This window comes from Panthera onca, chromosome C1 (assembly GCF_046562875.1).
Source record: "Panthera onca isolate mPanOnc1 chromosome C1, mPanOnc1 haplotype 2, whole genome shotgun sequence".
NCBI lineage: Eukaryota > Metazoa > Chordata > Mammalia > Carnivora > Felidae > Panthera > Panthera onca.
The window spans coordinates 118,528,145-118,552,351 of record NC_138346.1 but is presented as its reverse complement, the minus strand read 5'-3'; the positions used below and the strand labels follow the sequence as shown (position 1 = coordinate 118,552,351).

At 40.1% G+C, this 24,207-nt stretch overlaps 2 protein-coding genes across 3 annotated transcripts in view; one reads left to right on the top strand and one right to left on the bottom strand.

Moving 5' to 3' along the window:
• The window catches only part of FMO5 (flavin containing dimethylaniline monoxygenase 5), a 35,113-nt gene extending 29,940 nt beyond the window's left edge, over positions 1-5,173 (bottom strand). Inside the window, exons 1-2 of one of the 2 annotated variants that reach the window (XM_060621736.3) lie at positions 4,901-5,173; positions 4,216-4,388 (exon numbers count right to left, since the gene is read on the bottom strand). In XM_060621736.3, coding sequence (XP_060477719.2) covers positions 4,216-4,350 — 135 coding nt within the window. In that variant the 5' untranslated portion in view covers positions 4,351-4,388; positions 4,901-5,173. Of the gene's footprint in view, positions 1-4,215; positions 4,389-4,663; positions 4,812-4,900 lie in introns of those variants that run through there. The other variant, XM_060621735.3, reaches the window with a different exon arrangement.
• The window catches only part of CHD1L (chromodomain helicase DNA binding protein 1 like), a 177,487-nt gene that overhangs the window by 88,647 nt on the left and 64,633 nt on the right, over positions 1-24,207 (top strand). The gene's annotated exons all lie outside the window — the stretch shown is intronic.

The window sequence follows — 24,207 nt, the reverse complement described above, 5'->3', positions numbered from 1 at the left end:
GTCTTTGTAGGGATTTAGGGGCTTTGGAGGACTATATCACCTGGTAAAGAACAGTAAGACACACCCCCCCCCCCCAACTGGGGATCAGAGCAGTAAGCTGTCTTTGAAAGGCCAAAATGCTAGAAGGCAGGTTAGTTCTGAGCCTCGCTCAAGCAAGACTGCCATTTGAATTAGATGGGTCTGTGACTCCGGAATATATGAGCTGGACACTGGCAGAAACGAGAAGGGGAGAGTACTCCTAGGATTTTGTCTCAGCTCTGGAAGCGGGCAACAACCTGACATACCACCATAGAGCAACAGCTCCTATCAGCATACCAAGGTCCCCTTCAGGTTAAGCCTCTCACTAAGGAACAGCACATTGTGGTAAGAGCTTCCCTACCTATGAAGGGATGGGTTGAGAATACGTTCCATTGACCCACCTCTGCTATGGCTCAAACTCCCACTGTGATTGAGTGGCATGCCTGTTTGCAGCAGAGGAGCGCCCTGTCCACCAGCCTACTAGAAATGCAGGTACAGTTAGGACCTGTGGGGTATATCGATCCTCCAAGTGCCCCTGCCCCTATACCTGTTGTGTCCCTGTAGCCTGTGGGGAGGTAGTGGGGAAATTTTGGCTGATGTCTGGTACACAGATGGGTCTAGTCCAGGAAATCCCTCTGTGAGGACTGCAGTCACTACTTAACCCAATAATGACACCATCTGGATGGAAACAGGAACAAAGAACAAAGTTCAGCAGCCAGTGGGCTGAACTCAGAATGCTTGGCTGGTGATCAATCGCTCGTAAGTTCTAGCTGTTAATCCTTTGTTAACCCTTTGCACTGACAATTGGATTGTTTTAAAGGGATGAGACCCATGGCTTGGACATTGGGAAGCCGAGGGGTGGATGATTATAAATAAGCCCTTGTGGGGATCAGGATATGTAAAAAGACGTTTGGGTCTGCCTACAAGGGGCTGTGGTACAGGCTGTCTTCTACATCCCTGCTTATAAAGTATGACATCCCCTGGCAATCAGGAAGCTGATACCTTAGCCCGTCTTGCCCTTGAACTATAGTGACTCATGTTTTGTGTGTTCTAAACAATGCCAAAGGTAAATACCAAAGGAATCTTGAGTCACCCACCAGCATTCTCAACCAGTATGGGACTGGCAAATTGATTATATCATCTCCGTCCCTCTGTGTGAAGGTTGTACATATGCCCTGGTTTGTGTGGACACTGGCGTCTGGCCTAGTCCAAACTTTCCCCTGGCACTATGCAAACCAGGCTGTCACCATTAGGGGATTATAGAAACTGAATATCATGTATGGATACCCTCATCAATAGATGTGATGGTGGGGGGGAGGGTCCCATTTCAAGGGTCATGATGTGCAAGACTGGTCAAAGTTATGACAGTGAGGAGTGCCTGGGTGGCTCAGTCAGTTAAGCATTTGACTCTTGATTTTGGCTCATGGTTTGTGAGATCAAGTCCCACATCGGGCTCTGTGCTGACAGCACGGAGCCTGCTTGGGATTCTCTCTCCCTCTCAAAATAAATAAACATTAAAAAAAGAGTCTTGACAGTAAAAAGAGGTTCCTGCTCCCAAGCAGCAGGGTTGGTAGAAAAGAAAAATGGAATATTAAAGGAGCAGATGACATTACTAACAGGTAAAACCACCTTGGCCAAGTAGACTAAGGTACCATTCCAGGCATTAACACATTTTCATGATCAACCAGTAAGACCTGTTGCCCCAACTCATACCAAGAATCAACAAGTTATGCTGCTGAAAACACCAAATCCCATCACACCTGGGAAAGGCATTATCTACTGGAATTTGCAGTGGGAAGTTCTGCTGGGATTGGTGGGTTATTTTGCACTCCTGGGTGAGGAGGAACTACTCAGTCTCCTCTGGGATCCCATTGTTCTGCTATAAGCTTAACCTGTTGTTGAAACATACTATACCTGCAATGGAACAGGTACCATTAAAAGAGGGGGAGAAGATGGGGGTCTTGCTCTGGCATAACCCACCCCTAATCCATCTCACGCCTGACAGTGCCGCCTCCCCTGGCCAACATGTATGGTATACATGACTTGGTCAAAGTCCTAAAACTGTAGCCACACTAACATCTAAAGATGAGGCCTTGGCATTCTTGTAGCAGGGAAACACCTCCCCATACAATTTCCTACTAAACATCTGTTTGACCTTAGACTCTGCTGCTCCTTTGGTGTCCAGTTGCAGGATGGGCACCTGATGGAAATACCTTTCTACAGTGGGCCCACTCCTATGTCCAACAAAGAAGTCAATCCAACCGATGGGTATGTGGGTAGCTGTCCCCCTCTAGCTCCTCAGGCTTGCCACGGTGGGTATCGCCTTTCCAGGAAAGGGACTGAAAGGCCCTAACACAGTACATTAAGAAGGATGAGCTAGGACTAGCACTCTTGATTTCATCTGATGTTACCAGTACTAATCTGGAAACCTGGCCCATGGCACACACGATCAATAACACTGGGCATGGGTCTTCTTTTTCTATGAATTAAACTACACATTTATTGAACTGCTGAATGGATTGGTTCTAGAAATACCACCACTGAGCCAGATCTGGGATGAGTTTATGGACATTCGAACACCTGGGCACCCCTTTATTAGTAAGAGAAAAGTTATTCTAAACAGAACCAACCCAGGGGCGCCTGGGTGGCGCAGTCGGTTAAGCGTCCGACTTCAGCCAGGTCACGATCTCGCGGTCTGTGAGTTCGAGCCCTGCGTCAGGCTCTGGGCTGATGGCTCGGAGCCTGGAGCCTGTTTCCGATTCTGTGTCTCCCTCTCTCTCTGCCCCTCCCCTGTTCATGCTCTGTCTCTCTCTGTCCCAAAAATAAATAAAAAAAACGTTGAAAAAAAAAAAATAAAATAAAATAAACAGAACCAACCCAGCTGTAACAGGAATATGAGACAGACATCATGGGAAATGTGTAATCATCCTGTCATATTAAGGGAAAGTGACTGGTTTGGCACTGACTGGTCACATCACCTGGGTATTTATTGGGCAGCCACCCAAAGGGGCTCAGTGGTACAAATCTTTGGCTATGGCTCCCACCTGGGTGGTGGGACCACTGCACCGTGGGTTTTCCCTTGGCACAGGGGAGAATCGCCCCCCTCCCCACCACCATGGTAACAATAGTTGCCAATTTCTCTCTTCTCAAGACTAGGTAGGTACACCATGTCTTTCACTGACATGGATTATTTGGCTGTGGCTGTTGTCTTTGTTTCCTCCATTGGTTCGGTGGATGTTATAGCACATATAGATGCCCTTACTAAATTCATCCAGGAAATATTAAATGATAACCAACAAAACTTGTCCTTACTGAATACTGAAATATCTCTAGTGAGAAGAACTGCCCTCCAAAATAGAATGGCTTCGGGCATTATTTTTGTCTCAAAAGGAGGCACCCGTGCCATTATCCGAACAGGTATGCTGTGTGTTCATACCTGATGAGTCTGCTAATGTATCGCCTTTACTAAATCACATGAGAACACAAGTGAATCCCTGAAGGAGCCACCCCCAAGCTAGGGAACTTAATAAATCAGTTGTTGGAATCATGCAGCTCTTGGTGGAAAAAATAATTGTTTTGAGAATCATTATCTTAATCTGTGTTTTCTTTTGCATGTAACCGCACTGTTCCTATGGTATCTGCCCCCCAGTGCAGACAGACACCAAATGAACCACCTCCGTGATACTGAAACCCCTTGCTGACTGCTTAGGGGACACTATGGAAGAGGGGGTTGTGTGACACTCCCCCCCCCCCCCCCCCCCGTAAAAGCTGGTCAGGAGAAGTGGCATGTTGGGAGGAGGTCATCGAGAGGATGTGACCACAGGTTGACCCAGGAATTGGACCCTCAGAGACTTCTTGGGATGTGTATTCTGCTTGCCTTCCTAGTGATGTGGTTTTGAGACCACGTGCATGGTACTGATGGAAGCCAGTTGACGCCTCTATATGAATTTTTAACATGTGGTGGGTGCAGAGATCTACGTGTATTACTGCTGCCCAGGACAAGCCTCATATTTAAGGTCCCTTGCTTATTTAAACCTGCCACCTACCAACCTGGAGTGGCCTGCCACTTTTTTGGGTCTTTCTGTGTGCTTAAGTTTCAGATTGCACCTGGGGAGCTCCTGAGGTTGCAGACTAACTCTCCTGTGGGGCCCTTAGTGGCAGAGAGGTTTACAAGTATTAAAGAACCAGGAGACTTACCTGGAACCTCCAGAGTCCTCCGATGTCATGAGTCCTTTCAAAACAGACTGGTTCCAAGCCTTCTTCCAGGCAGCACTTGATAGAAGAGAGCCCGCTTGCACCTCCTCCAATCACAGCAATTCTTTTCTTGGTCATGGTCTCCAGATGTCTTCACCAGGCTGGATCAATGTAACCTGTCCAAAAAAAAAAAAAAAAAAAACAACAACAACAACAACAAAAAACAAAAACAAAAAACGGACAAAAGACAGAAAGCACACATCAGTTAACACATTTCGAGGAAGAGAGACCTTGGTCTCCGCATCCAAATAAATGCTGCCTCAACAGGTGCTTTGGGGGAAGCCAGATTCTGCCTTCCCTTTGGCTGTAGGGAATGGCTGCGCAAGGGATATGGGAGCCCTGCGTTTGCAAGACCCAGAGCTGAGAGCCCCACTGCGGTAACCCATCTCACTGTCTTTTGCAGCACTTGGCCGATCTTTCAGCTGTCATGCAGGGGCTACTCTGCACTTCAGCTGTTATCAAAGACATATAAAGCAACTGAGTGCAAACAGCAACAGCCAATGGGGAGGAGCCATTCCTCTCCACCTCCCTCCAGCCAAAGCCCAGCCACTCAGGGGCACCCACTCCCTCCTGCAGCGAAAATATAACGTGGGCCAACCCTGCTTTGGGCAGAAAAAAATCCTACAACCTTTATTTTTCAGCTGTGGCCGCCCAGACACGCAACTACCCTCCCTGGAGACAGAGTGGCCCTGTGTCTCTATCCCTCCCCGCCCTTCCACATCCACTTTTAACTTCCTGGTATCTGCCTTAAAGTGACAAACTCCTCCTGGTGAAGGGAAACCAGCGACAACCCCAAAGCAAGTCTCGCTCTAAAGGCTTGAGTGGAGAACGCCTTTCAGGAGATCTGTTAAAACAGACCCCAGCACCCTCCTTCCCCCTCCCACCCCACTCTCACCTCACAGAGTGGCTCTTTAGTTCCCCGCTCGTGGTAGAAATTTACTTACAATACCTGTGCACTGAGCTGGCTGCTGGGGTTCAGTGAGAAAGGGATTGTTTCCTCCTTAGAGAAGCTTATAGTTTAGCAGAGAAGTCCAAACATAAACAGAATTTCAATAAAATAGAAAAACTTTTTAAAAGTGGTTTCTCTCACACAGTTACATATGTGATTAAAAACATAAATATCCACTTTGAAAATAGAACTTGAGGGGCGCCTGGGTGGCTCAGTCGGTGGTCAAGAATCTGACTTTGGGTCAGGTCATGATCTTACAGATCGGGCCAGTGAGTTCTAGCCCCTCCTGCACGTGCATCCAGCTCTGTGCTGACAGCTTGGAGCCTGGAGCTGCTTTGGATTCTGTCTCTCTCTCCCTCTCTACCTCTCCCCTGCTCATGCTTTGTCTCTCTGTCTGTCAAAAATAAACATTAAAAAAACAAATTAAAAACAATTTTTTTCAAATATAAAATCATGCAGAGGAGGCCAGTGTAAGGGATGTAGGATTTCACACACCAAGTCAGAATCAGCGCCTGTCCAACCCAGGAGTCTGCTCTGATAGATGTGAGGGGTTGTTGGAGATAAGCAGTGGCTGATGCCATCCATCTGTTTACCTTCTACTTACTCCCTCAGTCAACTTGGCTTAAGATGGTTTGATGTCAATAATGTCAGCCCTGGGTTTTGACTTGCTGGCCTCCCCCAAAGCATCCTCCATGGACCAATAATTATCATTTCTCAAGGACTCACCTTGTGTGTTTCAAAAAGCCTGATGGGAATGAACCCATGTAATTTCTCAGCAACCCCATGAGGCAAGCATATCATCACCCTCATCTTCCCAGTAAGTGGAAAGGCAAGGATGCAAACCACACAGTTTAATTTACAAATGAGTTATTCATAAATTGGATAATTTTGAATGTACTAGAGATGCCTAGGTTCAGGAAAAGAGTGAATACTTTTACAAACTGCATATTAATCTCTCCCTTATTGATTTACTTTTACAATTTCAGAACAATGCAAGAATTACTTTTAAAACTTAATATTTTAAAATGTAATTTTACTTTAGTTCTTTACTACTTAGTGTTTTGCAGTCAATTACAAATAATTAGGTCAATTACTCAAAAAACAATTTTTTTTTAGGAGCACCTGGATGGCTCAGTTTGTTAAGTGGTTAAGCGTCCGACTTCAGCTCAGGTCATGATCTCATAGTTTGTGAGTTCAAGCCCTGCCTTGGGCTCTGTGCTGACAGCTGAGAACGTGGAGCCTGCTTCAGATTCTGTGTCTCCCTCTTTCTCCGCTCCTCCCCTGCTTGTGCTCTTTCTCTCTCAAAAATAAATAAACATTTAAAAACAATTTTTTTAGTTTATTTATTTATTTAGAGACAGAGACAGCATGAGCGGAGGAGGGGCAGAAAGAGGGAGAAGAGGGAGAATCCTAAGCAGACTCTGCTCTGTCAGCACAGAGCCCCACACAGGCCTCAAACTCAGGAAACTGTGAGATCATGACCTAAGCCAAAACCGAGAGTTGGATGCTTAGCCAACTGAGCCACCCAATTACTTTTAAATTTGGAAAATACGTTTTGTATTATTTTTAAATTACTTGTAAAATGTTTTAAACCTTGACTCAAATTCTGTTTCATCTAACTGCCAGTCTGCAAATGAGAGGATTTCTTCACTGGGCTGTAACAATACGTACAAACTAAAATACGGGTAGGTTCTACCCAGTTACTCATGCTATTGGGAAAGAACAGTAACACAAATAACAGGATAGATGACAGTGACTAATTCCAAGGTAATATATATGAGGCTTTTGAAGGAGTGTGTGTACATGCATGTATGCATGTGTGTGTGCATACATGTGGAATTGTCCAGAGGAGTTTCTGCAAAGGTCTAACCCAGGAGGGGCTTTTGAACAACATAGCCTTACCTCTAGTCAGAGGTTCTCCCATGTCCTAATTCTTTCTGTTAAGTCTGCATTTTACATTCATTCAATAAATATTGCGCTTTGGAGGCCACTTCTTTTAAGATGGCAGCCGTAAAAGAAGGAGCTTAGCTTAGATCTTGTTTGAAGAACTTCCAAGGAAAGCTGCCTGATCAGCACCGGACTGTGACATGAGTGAGAAATATACATTTGTTGAATTAACACTTGGAGATTTGTTATGGTAGTAACGCCTGCATCAATTAACCCTGGCTAGTACAGGAGTCACTTACAGCATAGCAGCAGCTATTCTACGCCTGCTGTGGGCTAGGTTTTTTGTTAGGCACAGAAGAGGGAGGGAAAAATCATACCGAAAGGACCTGAGGAGATAAAGCACAGGCATTGTGGTAGACTGAAAACATGGTCCCAAAGAGGTCCATGTTCTAATCCAAAGAACCTGTGGATGTTACCTTATATGACAAAAGAGACTTTGCAGATGCGGTTAAGGTAAGGATCTTTCAGATCATGAGATTATCCTGGATTATCCAGGGAGGCTAATGTAATCAGAGGTGTCCCCATAAAAGGGAAAGTGAGGAAGGTTTGATTTTTGAGACAGAAGGCCACGTGGATGGTTGAAGGCAGATGGTATGCTGCTGACTTTGAAGACGGAGGAAGGGCCCAGGAACCACAGAATGCAACTCTAGAAGCTGGAAAAAGTAAGGACACGGATTCTCCCCTAGAACCTCTGGAGGGAGCACAGCTGTACAGACACTGTGATTTGGGGCCCAAAGATACCATTTTGGGTTTCTGGTCTCCAGAAATGTAAGAGAATAAATTTGTATTGTTTCAAGCCACTAAACTTATGGCAGTTAGAGCTGCTCTAAGAAATAAATTCAGATGTGGTAAACCCTTGCACAAGATGCGGATACAGAGATTCGTTCAAGCGTAATCTGAAGGACACATTCTGTGAATCAGCTTACTTGAGATGAAACGTGGGGCAAGCAGCCATGCTGTGTTTCCCATGGCTCCTGGCTGCACGCCATACTGTTATAGAACGAGCAATAGAAGACCCTGCCCTTCGTGATTTTCAAAGATGGTTAGAAACACAGACTATAAATCCATTTAAAAGATTTAAAGATATTTTAAAATACTATTAATGGGGCACTTGGGTGGCTCAGTTGGTTGAGTGTCCAACTCTTTTTTCTTTTTTAGAGACAAAGTGGGGGAGGGGTGCAGAGAGAGAGAGAGAGAGAGAGAGAGAGAGAAAGAGAGGGAGGGAAGGAAAATCCAAGTAGGATCTGCACTGTCAGCATGGAACCCTATGCGTAGCTTGATCCCAGGAACTGTGATATCATGACCTGACCCAAAATCAAGAGCTGGGTGCTTAGCCAACTGAGCTACCCAGGCATCGGACTTTTGATTTCGGCTCAGGTCCTGATTCCAGGGTTGTGGGATGGAGCCCCGCATCAGGCTCCACACTGAGTTTGGAGTCTGCTTAGGATTCTCTCTCTCTCCCTCTGTCCCTCTCCCCTGCTCACTCTCTCTCGAATAAAAAAAAAAAAAAAACTATTAAAACAAAACAAAACAAAACAAAACAAAACAAAACAAAACAAACAAGGGACAACTCCCCAATGAGGGAATGATTGGGTTCTAAAAAGTTTTCTAAACAATTGTTGAAAATCAAAATGCATTTTCCCATAGAAACAATGTTACATTCTATGCTTAAGGCTCCAGAAGAGTCATAAAAATCTTAAAGTAGCACAAAAGACAATCAGGTTAAGTTAAAATCCTGAATCAATAGGGAATGAAAGTTTTGTGGTAATGGCTCCAACTCATTCACATAGAGAACACCATTCTTACCTAACGAGTCCTCTCATTTACTCCTCAGGCAGAAGGGTCCTTTTCTGGCATGTACATCAGAGACAGTTGAGACTTGGACTAGGGTGGGACCAGTGGAGATCAGGAGAAATAGAGGATCCTGGGTATGGTTCAGAGATAGAATGTGATAACGGATGTGGAACAGAGGTGTCATATAGAGCATTTTCTTGTGCACGTTTCCAGCCAATACCCACCTCCAGATGTAAGAGATATTCTTATTTCTATTACCATAGTCTTTTTAAAAATTGAGGTAGAATTGACATGTATTAGTTTCAGGTATGCAGCAGAGTGACTTGATGTTTATATATTGTGAAATGATCACAGTAAGTTCAGTTAACATCCAGGAGTCTTATTTGTTCTTGAACTTTATTTAAATAGAATTATACAGTATGTACTCTTTGTGCTCAGTATTGTTATACAACTTAATGTTTTTAAGATTTATCCAAGTGGTTTGTATGTAACTGTAGTTCGCTCTTTTTTTTTCTATGAATATACAATTTGTTTATTCATTCTCTTATTAATGAGCATTTGGATTAATTCACTTTTTGGTATTATGAAGAAGGCTTTTTATTTTTCTGTAAGTCTCTGTGTGTGTGCATGAGTACACGTGTGTGTTTGTGTGTGTGTGAACATGTGTTCTCATTTTTCTCGTGTGCCCGAGTGGAATTGCTAGGTCATCACGTAGGCATATGTTTAAATTTTTTTTTTTTTATTTTTTTTTATTTTTTATTTATTTTTGGGACAGAGAGACAGAGCATGAACGGGGGAGGGGCAGAGAGAGAGGGAGACACAGAATCGGAAACAGGCTCCAGGCTCCGAGCCATCAGCCCAGAGCCCGACGCGGGGCTCGAACTCACAGACCGCGAGATCGTGACCTGGCTGAAGTCGGACGCTTAACAGACTGCGCCACCCAGGCGCCCCAATTTTTTTTTTTTTTTTTTTTTTTTTTTTTTTTTTTGAGAGAGCGTGCAAGCAGGGGAGGGGCAGGGGGAGAAGGAGAGAGAGAGAAACTCAAGCAGGCTCCATGCTGAGCCCACAGCCAGATGCTGGGCTCTATCTCACAACCTTGAGATTATGACCTGAGCAGAAATCAAGAGTCAGACACTTAACCGACAGAGCCACTCAGGCGCCCCAGTATATGTTTAATTTTAGCTGAAAATGCGAAAAATTTTCAAAAGAAGTTGTACTATTATACACACCTACCAGCAGTATATGAAAGTTCCAGTAGCTACATAGCCTCTCAGCCCTTGGCAGTATTACCATTGATGTGGGTGTGTGATACTATCTCATGGTGTTTTAATTTCCCTAATGACTAAAGATGTTGAAATTCTTTCCATTTAATTTTTTGGCCATTTGTGTGTATGTGTGTGTGTGTGTATTTTTATTTGTAATATTTATTTATTTTTTAGAGAGAGACACAGAGTGAGAGTGGGGGAGGGGCAGAGAGAGAGAGGGAGACACAGAATCCCAAGCAGGCTCCAGGCTCCAAGATGTCAGCACAGAGCCCGATGCGGGGCTTGAATTCATGAACTCTGAGATCATGACCTGAGCCGAAGATGGACGCTTAACAGACTGAGCCACCCAGGGACCCCAGTATATATATTTTTTGCCAAGTGTTTGTGAAAATCTTTTGGTCATTATTTAAAAGCTGGGTTGCCTTATTATTGATTTGAAAGACTGCAGTCTGCTTACAAACCCTTCACATAACTATACATTTCAAATATTTTCTCCCAGTCTGTGACATAACTTTTCACTTTGTGTCTTTTGATGAGCAGAAGTTTTAAATTTTGATGAAATTTATTTAACAGTTTTTCTTTTACAGTTAGTACTTTTTACTCCTATTTAAGAAATTCTTGACATCCGAAGCTCATATAGTGTCTTGTGTTTCCAGCTAGAAGATTCATAATTTTAGATTTCAAATTTAGATCTATGATCTGTTTTATTTCTTTTTTGAGAGCAGTAGAGGCAGAGGGAGAGGGAGAGAATCTTAAGCAGGCTCCACGCCCAGCATGGAGCCTGACATGGGCCTCGATCTCATGACCTTGAGATCATGACCTGAGCCTAAATCAAGAGTTGGATGCTAACCATCTGAGCCACCCAGATGCCCCTATGATGCATTTTAAATTAATATGAATGGTATAAGTGTAAGGGTCAAAGTGAATTTTTTTTCCATCTGGATATTGCATTCTTCCAACAGTATTATTCTATGAATTTTCTTTCCCCTTAAATTGTATTGGTGTCTTTGTCATTGGTCATATATGTATGAACCTATATCTGGACTCTGTTCTATTCCATTGATCTATTTGTTTATCCTAAACCTATACCATATTGTATTAATTACTTACCTTTAATCTAAAATTTGAAGAGTAGTTATATATATCTTCCATCTTTGTGCTTATTTAATTTAATTATATATATATATATATATTTTTTTAATGTCTATTTATTTTTGAGAGATATAGACAGAACATGAGCAAGGGAGGGGCAGAGAGAGAGAGAGAGAGAGAGAGAGAATCCAAAACAGGATCCAGGCTCTGAGCTGCCAACACAGAGCCCGATGTGGGGCTCAAACTCACAAGCCATGAGATTATGACCTGAGCTGAAGTCAAACACTTAACCAACTGAGCCACCCAGGTGCCCCATATTTTATTTTATTTTTTAATGTTTATTTATTTTTGAGAGAGAGAGAGTGCATGAGAAGAGGAGGAGCAGAGAGAGAGGGAGAGAGAGAGAATCCCAAGCAGCCTCTGTGCTGTCTGCACAGAGCCCAATGTGGGGCTGGAACTCATGAACTGTGAGATCATGACCTGAGCCGAAATCAAGAGTTGGATGTTTGACTGACTGAGCCACCCAGGCGCCCCTGTGCTGATTTTAAATATGATTTTGACTCTTCTAGGTTTTTTTCAATTCCACATAAATTTTAAATTTAACCTATCAATTTCTACCAAAAAAAGTCTCCTGGCTTTTGATTAGGATTACATTGATTGTGTAGACCAACCTGGGGAGAACTGACATCCTAACAAATAAGTCTTCTAATCTGTAAAATAGACTCTTTTTCCTATTATTAGGTCTTCTTTGATTTTTCCCCATGTTGTTTCATAATTTTCAGTGTGGAATCTTGCATGCTTTATTTAGTCCTGTGTATTTTATTTTTAAAATCCTATTGTAAATGGTATTGTTTTTACATTTTCATCTTCCAATTGTTTCTTGCAAGTATGAAGAAATACAATTGATATTTGCATATTGACTTTATTTCACATGGCTTTGCTAAATTCACCTATTACTTCCAGTACTTTGTAGATTTCTTGTATAGTCTATGTACACAATCATGTCATTTATGAATAAAATGCTACTGTTTTCTTTCCAATTTTTTATTAAAATTTTTTTTTCTGTCCTTATTGCACTGGTTAGGACCACTAATACAGTATCGAATAGAAGTGGTGATAATAAACATTCTTGTCTTGTTAGGGGGAAATATTCATTATTTTATCATTGAGTGTGATGTGATTTGTATATTTTAGGTAAATAATCTTATCAAATTGAGGAAGTTTCTCTCTATGCTTAGTTAACTAAGGCTTTTTATTATGAATGGGGGTTGAATTTTATAAAATGCTTTTTCTGTGTCTGATAAGATGATCCTGTTGTTAAAATTATATTGAATGATTTTTTTAATGTTAAGCCACCTATGTCTTTCTAGAATAAACTCACATAACCATAATGTGTATAGTTCTTATATAATGTTGTATTTTATTTGTTAAATTTTCACTTTGAGTTTTTTTCTGTCTATATTCTAAAGGAATATTGCTCTAATTATTTTTCCTTGTAATATCCCTGATAGGTTTTGGTATCAAGGTTATGCTGGCCGGTCTGAAAGATTTTGTATAGCATTGTTGATCTTTTTCCTTAAAAGTTTGGTAGCATTTACCAGTGTAGCCATCTGGATCTAGCATTTTGTTGTTGGAATGTTTTGAATTATGGATTTAATTTCATTGAAAGATACGGGATTGTTCCAATTTTCTCTCTTCTTGTGCTAATTTCTGTAAGTTATGTTTTTCTAGGAAGTTGCCCATTTCATCTAGTCTGTCAAACTTATTGGCATAAAATTAGTCATGACATCCCCATATTATTCTCTTAAAGTGTGTGGCATCTAGAGTGATGTTGTCCCTGCCTTTCCTAATATTAGGTATTTCTGTTTTTTTCACTCTTCCTTTTCCTTGATCAATTTTGTCAATTTTATTAATCTTTTTAAAGAACCATCTTTTGGCTCCATTAATAATCTCTGTTTTATATCTATTTTCTATTTCATTAATTTCTGATTTTATGTTTATTATTTCTTTCATTCTGCATTCACTCTTTCTTAAGCTTGTAGAGATATTTACTTAATCAAATCTCCATCTGAGAACTACTATATCTGCATCCCACAAATTTTCATATGTTGTATTTTCATTACTATTACTTTCAACTATTTTCTAATTTCCACTGTAATTTCATCTTTGATGAATGGATTATCTTCTTTGTTTTTATTAAAAAGTTTTTAATGTTTATTTAGTTTTGAGAGAGAGAGAGAGAGAGAGAGAGAGCCAGCAGGGGAGGGACAGAGAGAGAGGGGGAGAGGATCCCAAGCTGGCTCTGTGATGACAGCAGTGAGCCCAAAGCAGGGCTTGAACTCATGAACCGCGAGATCATGACTTGAGTCAAAGTCAGACACTCAGCCCACTGAGCCACCCAGGTGCCCCTAGAAGTGACTTAATTTTCAAATAATTGGGGATTTTCTAGATACTCTATCATTAATGATTTCCAACTTAATTTTGTTGCCTTTAAAGAATGTAATTTGTATGATTTTAATCCTTTGAAATTGATTACTAGTTTAATGGCTTAGCATATGTTATATCGTGTTCAGTGTTTCACATACATTTGAAGAGACTGTGTAACCTTCCGCAACTGTGACTTAGGTTAAGTTGTTTGATATTGTTGCTCAAATATCCTATAACCTTAGTGATGTTTTGTCTGCTTGCTGTATTGATTATCAAGGAGGTATGTTAAATCTCCATGTGTAATTCTAAATTTGTCTTTCCCATATAGTTCTGTTAATTATTTGCTTCATAAATTTTGAAGTCATATTACTAAGTACATACACACTCAGGATTATGGCTTCTTTCTATGGAATGTATCTTCTAATTATAAATTTCCTTCTTTTTTCTTTCACTTCTTCCTTCAAACTTACTTTGACATTTATTAATATAACCATATCAATTTTCATGTGGTTTCTATTTGCATGGAATATTTTTTCTCATTTTATTCCCAGTTACTCATATTTAAATCAATTGCTTATATTTAAAGTGTGTTTTTTTGTAGGCAGGATATTGTTGGGTCTTTTTTTTTTTTTTTTAATAGTCTGACAATCTTCTTTTCTTTTTTTAAGATTTATTATTATATTATAAGTAAGCTCTACACCCAAGGTGGGGCTTGAACTCATGGCCCTGAGATCAAGAGCCACATGCTCTACCAACTGATCCAGCCGGCACCCTGACAGTCTTTTTTTTTTAAAGAGTAATTAGTGCTGTGGTGCCTGGATGACTCAGTCAGTTAAGTGACTCTTGATTTCCACTCAGGTCATGATCACATGGTTCTTGAGATTAAGTCCTGTGTCGGGGTCTGCACAGACAGTGAGGAGCCTGCTGGTGATTCTCTCTCTCCCTCTCTCTCTGCCTGTCCCCTGCTCACACAAGTGCTCTCTCTCAAATGGATAAATAAACTTTAAAGACTAATTAGTCCTTTTAAATTTATTGTGATTACTGATACAGTTACTGGAAATTGATTTATTTTTATTTTTAATTTATTATTATTATTTTTTAAATGTTTGTTTATTTTTGAGAGAGGGAGAGAGACAGAATGTGAGTGGGGGAGGGGCAGAGAGAGAAAGAGACACAGAATCTGAAACTGGCTTCAGGCTCTGAGCTGTCAGCACAGAGCCCAACAGGGGCCTCGAACCCACGAACCATGAGATCATGACCTGAGCCGAAGTCAGACGCTTAACCGACTGAGCCACCAGGCACCCAAAACTGATTTATTTTTTAAATTTTACATCTCTTCTTTGTTCCTCCTTTCCTTTCGCTTAACCAAGTGTGTTTTAGTTCTTAGGGATGCCTGGGTGGCCCAGCTGGTTAAGCATCTGACTCTTGATTTTGGCTCAGGTCATGATCTCGTGGTAATGAAATGAATTCCCATGCTGAGCTCTGTGCTGAGCATGGAGCCTGCTTAAGATTCTCTTCTACCCTCTTACTGCCCCTTCCCTGCTTGCTCTCTCTCTTTCTCAAAGAATAACAAGTTAAAAAAAAAAAAAAAGTATGTTTTAGTTCTTCATTTTTCCTCTTTTATTATCTTTTTAAATCATTTTTTTTACATTTTTAGTGGTTATTCTAATGATTACAATAAGCATCCCTAATTTATTACTGTCTATCTTGAATTATTCTTTAATTGCTCCACAACATAAGAGTATTACAACAGTATGCTCATAATTTTATTTCCCCCGAATTTCGTTATTATTGTCATATATTTCACTTCAACATGTTATGAAACCTACAATACATTGACAACCTTCTTGTTTTACACGGCAGACAGTCTTTTAAAAGAATTTGAAATGAAAATTTAAAAAATGCCATTTGTCTCATATCAAAATATTACATTCCTGGGGATAAACCCCCAAAGATGTGCAAGTTCTCTAGGCAGAATGTGGAGAAAAATATTGGAAAAAATGTTAAAAACCTACATTGATGGATGAGACACCATGTTGGTGAGTTGTAGGAGTCAATATTGTAAAGGTGTCAGGTCGCTGCAACTTAGTCTTCAAATTCAATGCAATGCCAATCAAACCTCAACATGTAGGAGAGTGCGTGTGCACATGCACATGTGTGTGAGGCTGATTTTAAAATCTTGGCCAAGACATCCAAAAAAGAACAAGACTCACTAAAGAAGATGAATAGGTGGCAAAGAAGCATATGGAAAGATGTTCCACATCATGTGTCATCAGGTAAATGCAGATTAAACTGACAATGAGATAATGCCACACATCTATTAGAATGGCCAAAATCTACACCACTGACAACACCGAATGCTGACAAGGCTGTGGCGTGACAGGAACTCTGATTCATTGCTGGTGGGAATGCATAACAGCACAGCCACTTTGGAAGACAGTTTGGTGGTTTCTCACAAACTGTATATGCTCTAACCATACATGCAGCAATCATGACCCTTGGTATTTACCCAAAAGAATGGAAAACTTATGTCCAGGGGCACCTGGTTGGCTCAGTCAATTAAGCATCTGATAGCCAGCAAAGGCAGCCAACGAAGGAGAGACACATGGATCCGAGAGCTCCACTCTGGTAACTAAGGAGTGTATCTATGGACACAGGTCACTCTGACCCCTGGGCCCACTTGGCCCCCAGTGGCCAAATCTGGAGGCATTCCAGATGATGATTGAACCTAGTCGGTTAAAGTACAGAATGGTTCATTGGTTCCTAGGTGCATTGTCTCTCTGAGAATGTATAAGGTGTGGGTTTCTAAGGCCCTCTTGGCCCCCTTCCTGGCACCTTGGACCCAAGCGAACACTTTTGTTCTTCAAAACCATGAATGGTTCAGGGAAACAACTAAGAGGTCATGTCCCTGTAACTATTCCACTTGAGGTGTTGAGAGATAAATGGCCTTTCATGAAAACAGCAAAGCAAATATTTTGTAAATATAAATAAACATAGATACATAATAAAAACAATAAAAGAAATTAATCAATAAGCAAAGGGCAGGAGGGAACGTTATGACAAAACAATCATGTTATTCATTGTTGGGTGATTATACAAAGGAACAACTTTAAAATTGGGTAATGTTAGAAAAACATAGATGACGTATGTTGCAAGAAAATCACTAGCATATATAATGCCACGTTTACTGCAATAAATCGGCCAGTTCAACACACTGCTGTTGTCTGTGTCTGTTTTATTTTAGTTTCAGTTTTTTATTTTCCAGTTTTTTATTTTAGTTTTATTTTATTTTCACCGACGCTGTTCTTCCTTCGGGAACCCCTGGTTGCTGGAGCTGGTCTTCGGCACTGCTTGGAATTTTCTGTCTTTCTCTGTCTTTCAAAATAAATAAATAAACTTAAAAAAAGAAAAAAGTCTCCCCTCCCACTGCCATTGTGAACAGCTGCGCCTTGAAGAGCTTGAACATCTGTGGGAGCTCTTCTTTGGAGGTTTGAGTTTTGAAACAACTAATGAGCATTTTGAGCAATGGAGAATGCTTACAGACTGTGTGGTAATGACAGATCCAAACACCTCACACTCCAGAGGCTTAGGTTTGTCACATATGCCACTATGGAGGAGGTGGATGGAAGAGTTGTGGAACCAAAGAGGGTGGTCTCAAGAGAGGATTCTTGAAGACCTGGTGCCCACTTAACTGTGACAAAGATTTTTGTTGGTGGCATTAGAACATCATCTAAGAGATTATTTTGAACAGTGTGGGAAAATTGAAGTGATTGAAATCATAACTGACTGAGGCAGTGGCAAAAGAGAGGCTTTGCTTTTGTAACGTTTGATGACCATGACTCTGTAGACAAGATTATTATTCAAAAAGCCATTCTGTGAATGGCCAGAGCTGTGAAGTAAGGATATCTCTAAGCAAGAGATGGCTAGTGAAGGTCGAAGTGGTTCTGGAAACTTTGTTGGTGGTCATGGGGGTGGTCTTGGTGGGAATGACAACTCTGGTTATTGAAGAAACTTCAGTGGGTGAGGTAGATTTTGTGGCAGTCAAGGTGGTGGTGGATATGGTGGAAGTAGGGATGGCTATAATGGATTTGGTAACGATGGCAGCAACTTGGAAATGGCGGAAACTTTAATAATTTTGGCAATTACAACAATCACACTTCAAATTTTGGATCCATGAAAGGAGGAAATTTTTGAAAGCTCTGGCCCCTAAGGTGGTGGAGCCCAAAACTTTGCCAAACCATGAAACTAAGGTTGGTATGGTGGTTCCAGCAGCAGTGGTAGCAGTGGTGGTGGCAGAAGGTTTTAATTACTGCCAGAAGACCAAACTTAGCAGGAGAGGAGAGCCAGAGAAGTGACAGGGAAGCTACAGGTTACAAAAGATTTGTGAACTCAGCCAAGCAGGGTTGGCTTTAGTTGTGGTGGCAGGGCCTAACTGCTACAAAGAAGACATGTTTTAGGCAATTCTCATGTGTATGGGCAAAAAAACTCAAGGATTGTATTTGTAACTAATTGTATAATAGGTTATTTTAGTTTCTGTTCTGTGGAAAGTATAAAGCATTCCAACAAGGGGTTTTAATGTAGATTTTTTTTTTTTTTTTGCACCCATGCTGTTGATTGCTAAATGTAATAGTCTGACACTGAATAAATGTCTTTTCTTAAATCAACTTGCATTTCTATATACCAGCAGTAAAAAATTAGAATCCAAAAGTTAAAAACAGTACCATTTATAACAGCTCTTCATAAATGAAATAATAGGTATAATAATAGTAGGATATGCAGGATCTATATTTTGAAAATTTAAAAATCCAAATGAAAGAAATTAGAGAAGACCTAAATAAATGGTGAGACATATCCTTTTCATGGACTGGAAGATTCAACATGGTTGAGATGTCACTTTTCCCTAAACTGATATAAAGACTTAATGCAATACCAATTAAAATTCTAGCAGAATTCTTTGCAGATGTAGACAAGCTAATTCTGAAATTCTTATGGAAATGCAAATAAACTAAAGTAGCCAAAACAACTTTGTAAAACAAGAACAAAGTTGAAGGAACACATTACATGTTATTAAGACCTACCATCAAGCTACAGAAGAGAAGACCATGTGTTATTGGTGAAAGAAAAGACACTTATATCAGTGGGACAGAACAGACTGCAGATATAGACCTTAATAAATTTAATCATTTTAAAAAATGAAAGTACAAGAGCAATTCAATGGAGAAAAGACAGTCTTTTTAACCAATGGCCCTGGAAAAAGTAGACATCTAGACACAAAAAGTGAACACTGACCTATATCTGACACCATACGCAAAATTAATTCAAAATGGACGGAAGACCTAAGTGTAAAATATAAAACCATAAAACTCTTAGAAGAAAATATAGGAGAAAATCTTCATGACCTTGAGTAGGGCAAAGATTTCTTGGCTATAAAACCAAAAGCATGATCCATAAAAGAACAAATTAATAAATCCAACTTTGTCAAAAAAATTTTTTTTTTAATTTTTTTTTTTATGTTTATTTATTTTTGAGACAGAGAGAGACAGAGCATGAACGGGGGAGGGTCAGAGAGAGAAGGAGACACAGAATCCGAAATAGGCTCCAGGCTCTGAGCGGTCAGCACAGAGCCTGCCGCGGGGCTCGAACTCACGGACCGCGAGATCATGACCTGAGCCGAAGTCGGACGCTCAACCGACAGAGCCACCCAGGCGCCCCCAACTTTGTCAAAATTTAAAGCTTCTCCTCAAAAAACATTAAGAGAATTAAAAGACAAGCTATGGATCAGATAAAAAGTTTACTAATCATATATCTCACAAAGAACTTCTACCTAGAATATATAAAAAAACTCTTAAAATGGAAAAAAAACCCACCCCAATTTAAAAAAAAAAGTAGGCAAAAGATTTGGACAGATACGTCACCAAAGAAGACATATGGATAGCAAATACCACGAATGAACTCATTAGTCATTGGGGGAAATGAAAATTAAAACCAAATGGGAAACGATTACATGCCTATTAGAATGGCGAAAATGAAAAATACTGACAACATCCAGTGCAGGTAAGGATCTAGAACAACTGGATCTCTCATACATTGCTGGTGAGAATGCAAAATGGAGCAGTCATTCTGGGAATCAATTTGGTAGGTTTATATTATATAAAGTTAAACACCAACCACATGACCCAGAAATCCTGCTTCTACATACTTAGTCTAGAAAAATGAAAACAGGTCCATACAAAAACTTGTACATGAAGGTTCATAGTTGTATTACTCATAACTGCTCAAAACTAAAAATAACCCAAAATATTCTTTCACATTTGAATGGATAAACAGTGTGATGTATCCACACAAGGGAATGCTACTCAGCAGTAAGAATGAATGAACTATTAATACATAAACAACATGGATGAACCTGAAATGCATTATACTAAGTGAAAGAAGCCAGGTTCAAAAGCCAGTATATTTCCATTTATGTGACATTCTGGAAAAGATAAAACTATAGGGATGATGAACAGATCATTTGTTTCTAAGGGTTAGAGATGGAGTGAGAGACTGATGAAGGAGTGTTAGAGTTGTTCTGTATCCTGTTTGTAGTGGTGGTTATAACAATCTATGCAGTAAGACTGATAGAACAGTAAACCAAAAAAAACCCCAAACAAACAAACAAACAAACAAACAAACAAAACCCAACCCACATGAATTTGCCATATGTAAATTTTAAAACAATAAATTAGTTGAAATATATTAGAGGTTGGACTCATCTTGGGTCAAACTGAAGGTCCACACAGCCCACAATTCTATGTCTCTTAGTGCCATAAAATAGGATGGTTGCTATTTATCCTTTCTGGTCTTATATATACAAGCATTTTTTTAATGGTTATCTGTCATTCTATTAGGTATAATGGACTCATTCTTGCGCTGAAAACACATTTATCTTACCTTTTTAAACCACACACTTAAGGTCACAGTAACATTTAGTAACATTTCCTTATAAGGGGAAATTTCAAAAGTCCAAAAGAATCAACTGGGTAACTATTTGTACTAAAAACAGAGTTCAATAAAGAAGCAAAATATAAGATTAACATACACAAATCAATGTCTTTCCTATATGCCAATTAAAAAAAGTAATGGAATACAGGAGCCCATTAACAATAGCACGGAAAACTAAACATTTCCTAAATAAGAAAGTAATATGCAAGACTTATATGAGGAAAACAATAAAACCTGACTGAAAGACCTAAAATATGACTTGGATAAATACCTTGTTCCCAGATAGAGTGCTTTAGTATTGTAAAGATTATTAAGTTTCCCAGCCTTCCAACATTAATTGGTAATGTCAAGGCAATTTAAATAACTCCAGTTGCATTTTTTATGGACCTTGACAAGTTGATTCTCAAATTTATTTTCAATACTGGAAAAGAAAATGTATAAAAAATTAAAAGGAACACAAAAATTGGAAAGAAATAAAGCAAACTAAAACATTATAATGACTGAAATGGTGTGATATTGCTGTAGACAGAGATGGCCTCATATTATATAAAGGAATTTAGTTTGTAGTAAAGATGATATTTGAAATCCTTGGAGAAAAGGATGAATTATCAATTATTACCTATTTAGGGAAAAAGTTAAAGTTAGGTCCTGACTTTCTAACGTATTGAAAAATAAATTCCAGAGATAAATGTAAAAACAAACTGGAGAAATACTAGGAGAAAATACAGGGAAATATAATCTGAGAGAAAAGGGAGGCCTTTTAACTAAGAACAGTAAGGGAAAAGTTTTACACATGGAAATTCAAAACTTCTGTACACAAATAATACTAAATGAGGGATATAGAAAAGCTACAAGCAGGAAAACATATTGCAACGTTTTAAACAAAAGATTAAAATTACAAAAAAATTTTTTTTAATGTTTATTTTTGAGAGATAGAGCATGAGCGGGGGAGGGGCAGAGAGAGAAGGAGACACGGAATCTGAAGCAGGCTCCAGGCTCCGAGCTGTCAGCACTAACTGTGAGATCATGACCTGAGCCGAAGTTGGACACTTAACCGACTGAGCCACCCAGGTGCCCCTTCAAAAGATTAAAATTTAAAATGTGGGAAGAGCTTCCACACAACTGTAAGAAAAAAGGCCCGTGTGCCTGAGTGGCTCAGTCGGTTAAGTGCCTGACTTCAGCTCAGGTCATGATCTCTCAGTTTGGGAGTTTGAACCCTGTGTCAGGCTCTTTCTGTCAGCACAGAGCCTGCTTCAGATCCTCTGTCTCCCTGTCTCTGTCTCTCAAGAATAAATGTTTTAAAAAAAAGAAAAAGACAGGGGCGCCTGGGTGGCTCAGTTGGTTGAGCATCTGACTTTGGCTCAGGTCATGATCTCACAGCTCGTGAGTTTGAGCCCAGCGTCAGGCTCTGTGCTTCTGCTTCTGTGTCTCCCTCTCTCCCTGCCCCTAACTCACTCGCATCCTGTCTCTGTCTGTCTCAAAAATAAATAAACATTTTAAAAAAAATGAAAGGAAAAAGACAATATAATAGAAAAATAAACAAAGGATATAAATAGGCCATTCAAGAAAGAAGAGATTAAAAATGGCCAATTAGTTTATGAAATAATCTTCAATCAGATGTGTAACCAGAAATTTAGGCAATGAGATAGCTGTTTTCTTCATCAGGTTGGAAAACAAAACAAAAAGACTGGTCATGTTAGCTGGCGTTAATAGTGAACAATTTGAAATAACTTCTTATGTATAAAATATTATATGTTGATATATTAGAACAATCTGAGCCAGTACATTTAAAGCTTTGGCTCATGTACTAGATTACCTCATATCCACTTGCATTGCAGTGGTCAAAGCAAATTAAACAGACTCAGCCTATTGGAAGGCACTAACGTCAAATGGATAAGGACATAGATGTCTAATCATTTTATAGGATGTCGATAGTCACATATAGGGAGAAAGGTAACAGTTGGGAACAGTAGGAGAGTCTACCAAAGCTGGCTGCCCATGTCCCCACCATTGAGTAGAGAGGCCACACTGTGTGTATGTGTGTGTTCTGTTTACTTTCAGAACCTGTATCTGTGGGCCACACTAATGAGAAAAACACAATGGAACATTTTTTGGTGGATTCCTCAAGCAAATGAGGTTATGATGGGACCTCAACAATGAGGGACAATTCCCAATTTCTTTGAGTCTCCATTGGTGAGATGTAGATACTTCAGCGATCACCAGGCTAATTCCTAACTTAAGTTTTTTGGTCCTTCACAATACCCTGGAGATTCAAATTTGTGTTTAGTTCCTTGTAAAAATTATTTCGTTTACTTTTCACAACATCATGGGGTAGTTGTTATTATCCTCATTATAAATTATTCTGTATCATAGACCTTGCAGAAGCACTCTCTGATTGTTAAAACTGTGATTATGAAGTTTTTTTTACATGCCAATTTTGAGCATTTTTGGGGGATAGAAGTGGGAGAACTCCCTTGCATCAAAGTTCTAACAGTGCTTCAGGAATACAGATATGTGTGTTCATTTTTTAAACCTGAGACCCAGGCTTTATGTAGTCAGGGTGAGAAGAAAAGCTAGTAAAAACAAGATAAAAGGGTCCAGCCAGATGCCAGAGGCTGGATACTCCCCTGCCTACTTTTGGCTTCTGTAATCTTGTTTGCCTCCTGTCCACCAACTGCCCAGATAGCACCACTGATAAGGGCCCCTCCCCTTTTTCTTTTGTCTCTCAACCCCCTATAGTCCCAGCCGTAAAAGGAGGCTGATGCCAAGGTTCCAGGCTCAGCCTTTGGAGATGATTCCGCTGGGCTGACACCAGTGCGCACAATAAACAGTCTTTTCTGGTTCCCTGAGTGCATGTGGCTTGTCTCTTCCTGGGCACCAAGTATTTGCTGTAACAAGGGCATAGGATAGCTTTGGGCTCTGGTCAACCAGAGCAGGAGAGAATTCTTAGGATTGTAACCTCTGGTAGCAAGATTACACCATTGAAAGATATTTTAATTGTAGGCCGAGTCATGAGTAACATTTTGGCTTCACAGTTATTATGGAGACTTCTTTTCCTTTCGTGGAAATATGTCAACCAGTTAAATTCCAGAGTTGGGAAACTCAAAAGCTTTCTGTGATTAGCTGTGTGGATTGTAGAATTATACTGATGGATGAGGAACACTGTGTGAAACTCTATGTGATTAATTTAAAAAAATGTTACATTTTTATTTATTTTTTTATTTTAGAGAGAGAGAGAGAAAGAAAGAGAGAGAGCATATATGAGTGGGGGAGGGGGCAGAGGGAGAGAGAGATCCCATGACCCTGTGTTCAGGAGAGACACTCAATCTACTGAGTCACACAAGTGCCCTGCATGTAATTAATTTGATGGCGAGGCTTGGCAGTCAAAAGGCATTCAAATAAAAAGGGGAAAAAGAACCCCACAGCACTGTAAACCAAAATACCCATGGACAAATTTTGACCTGGGGCCAGTTTACA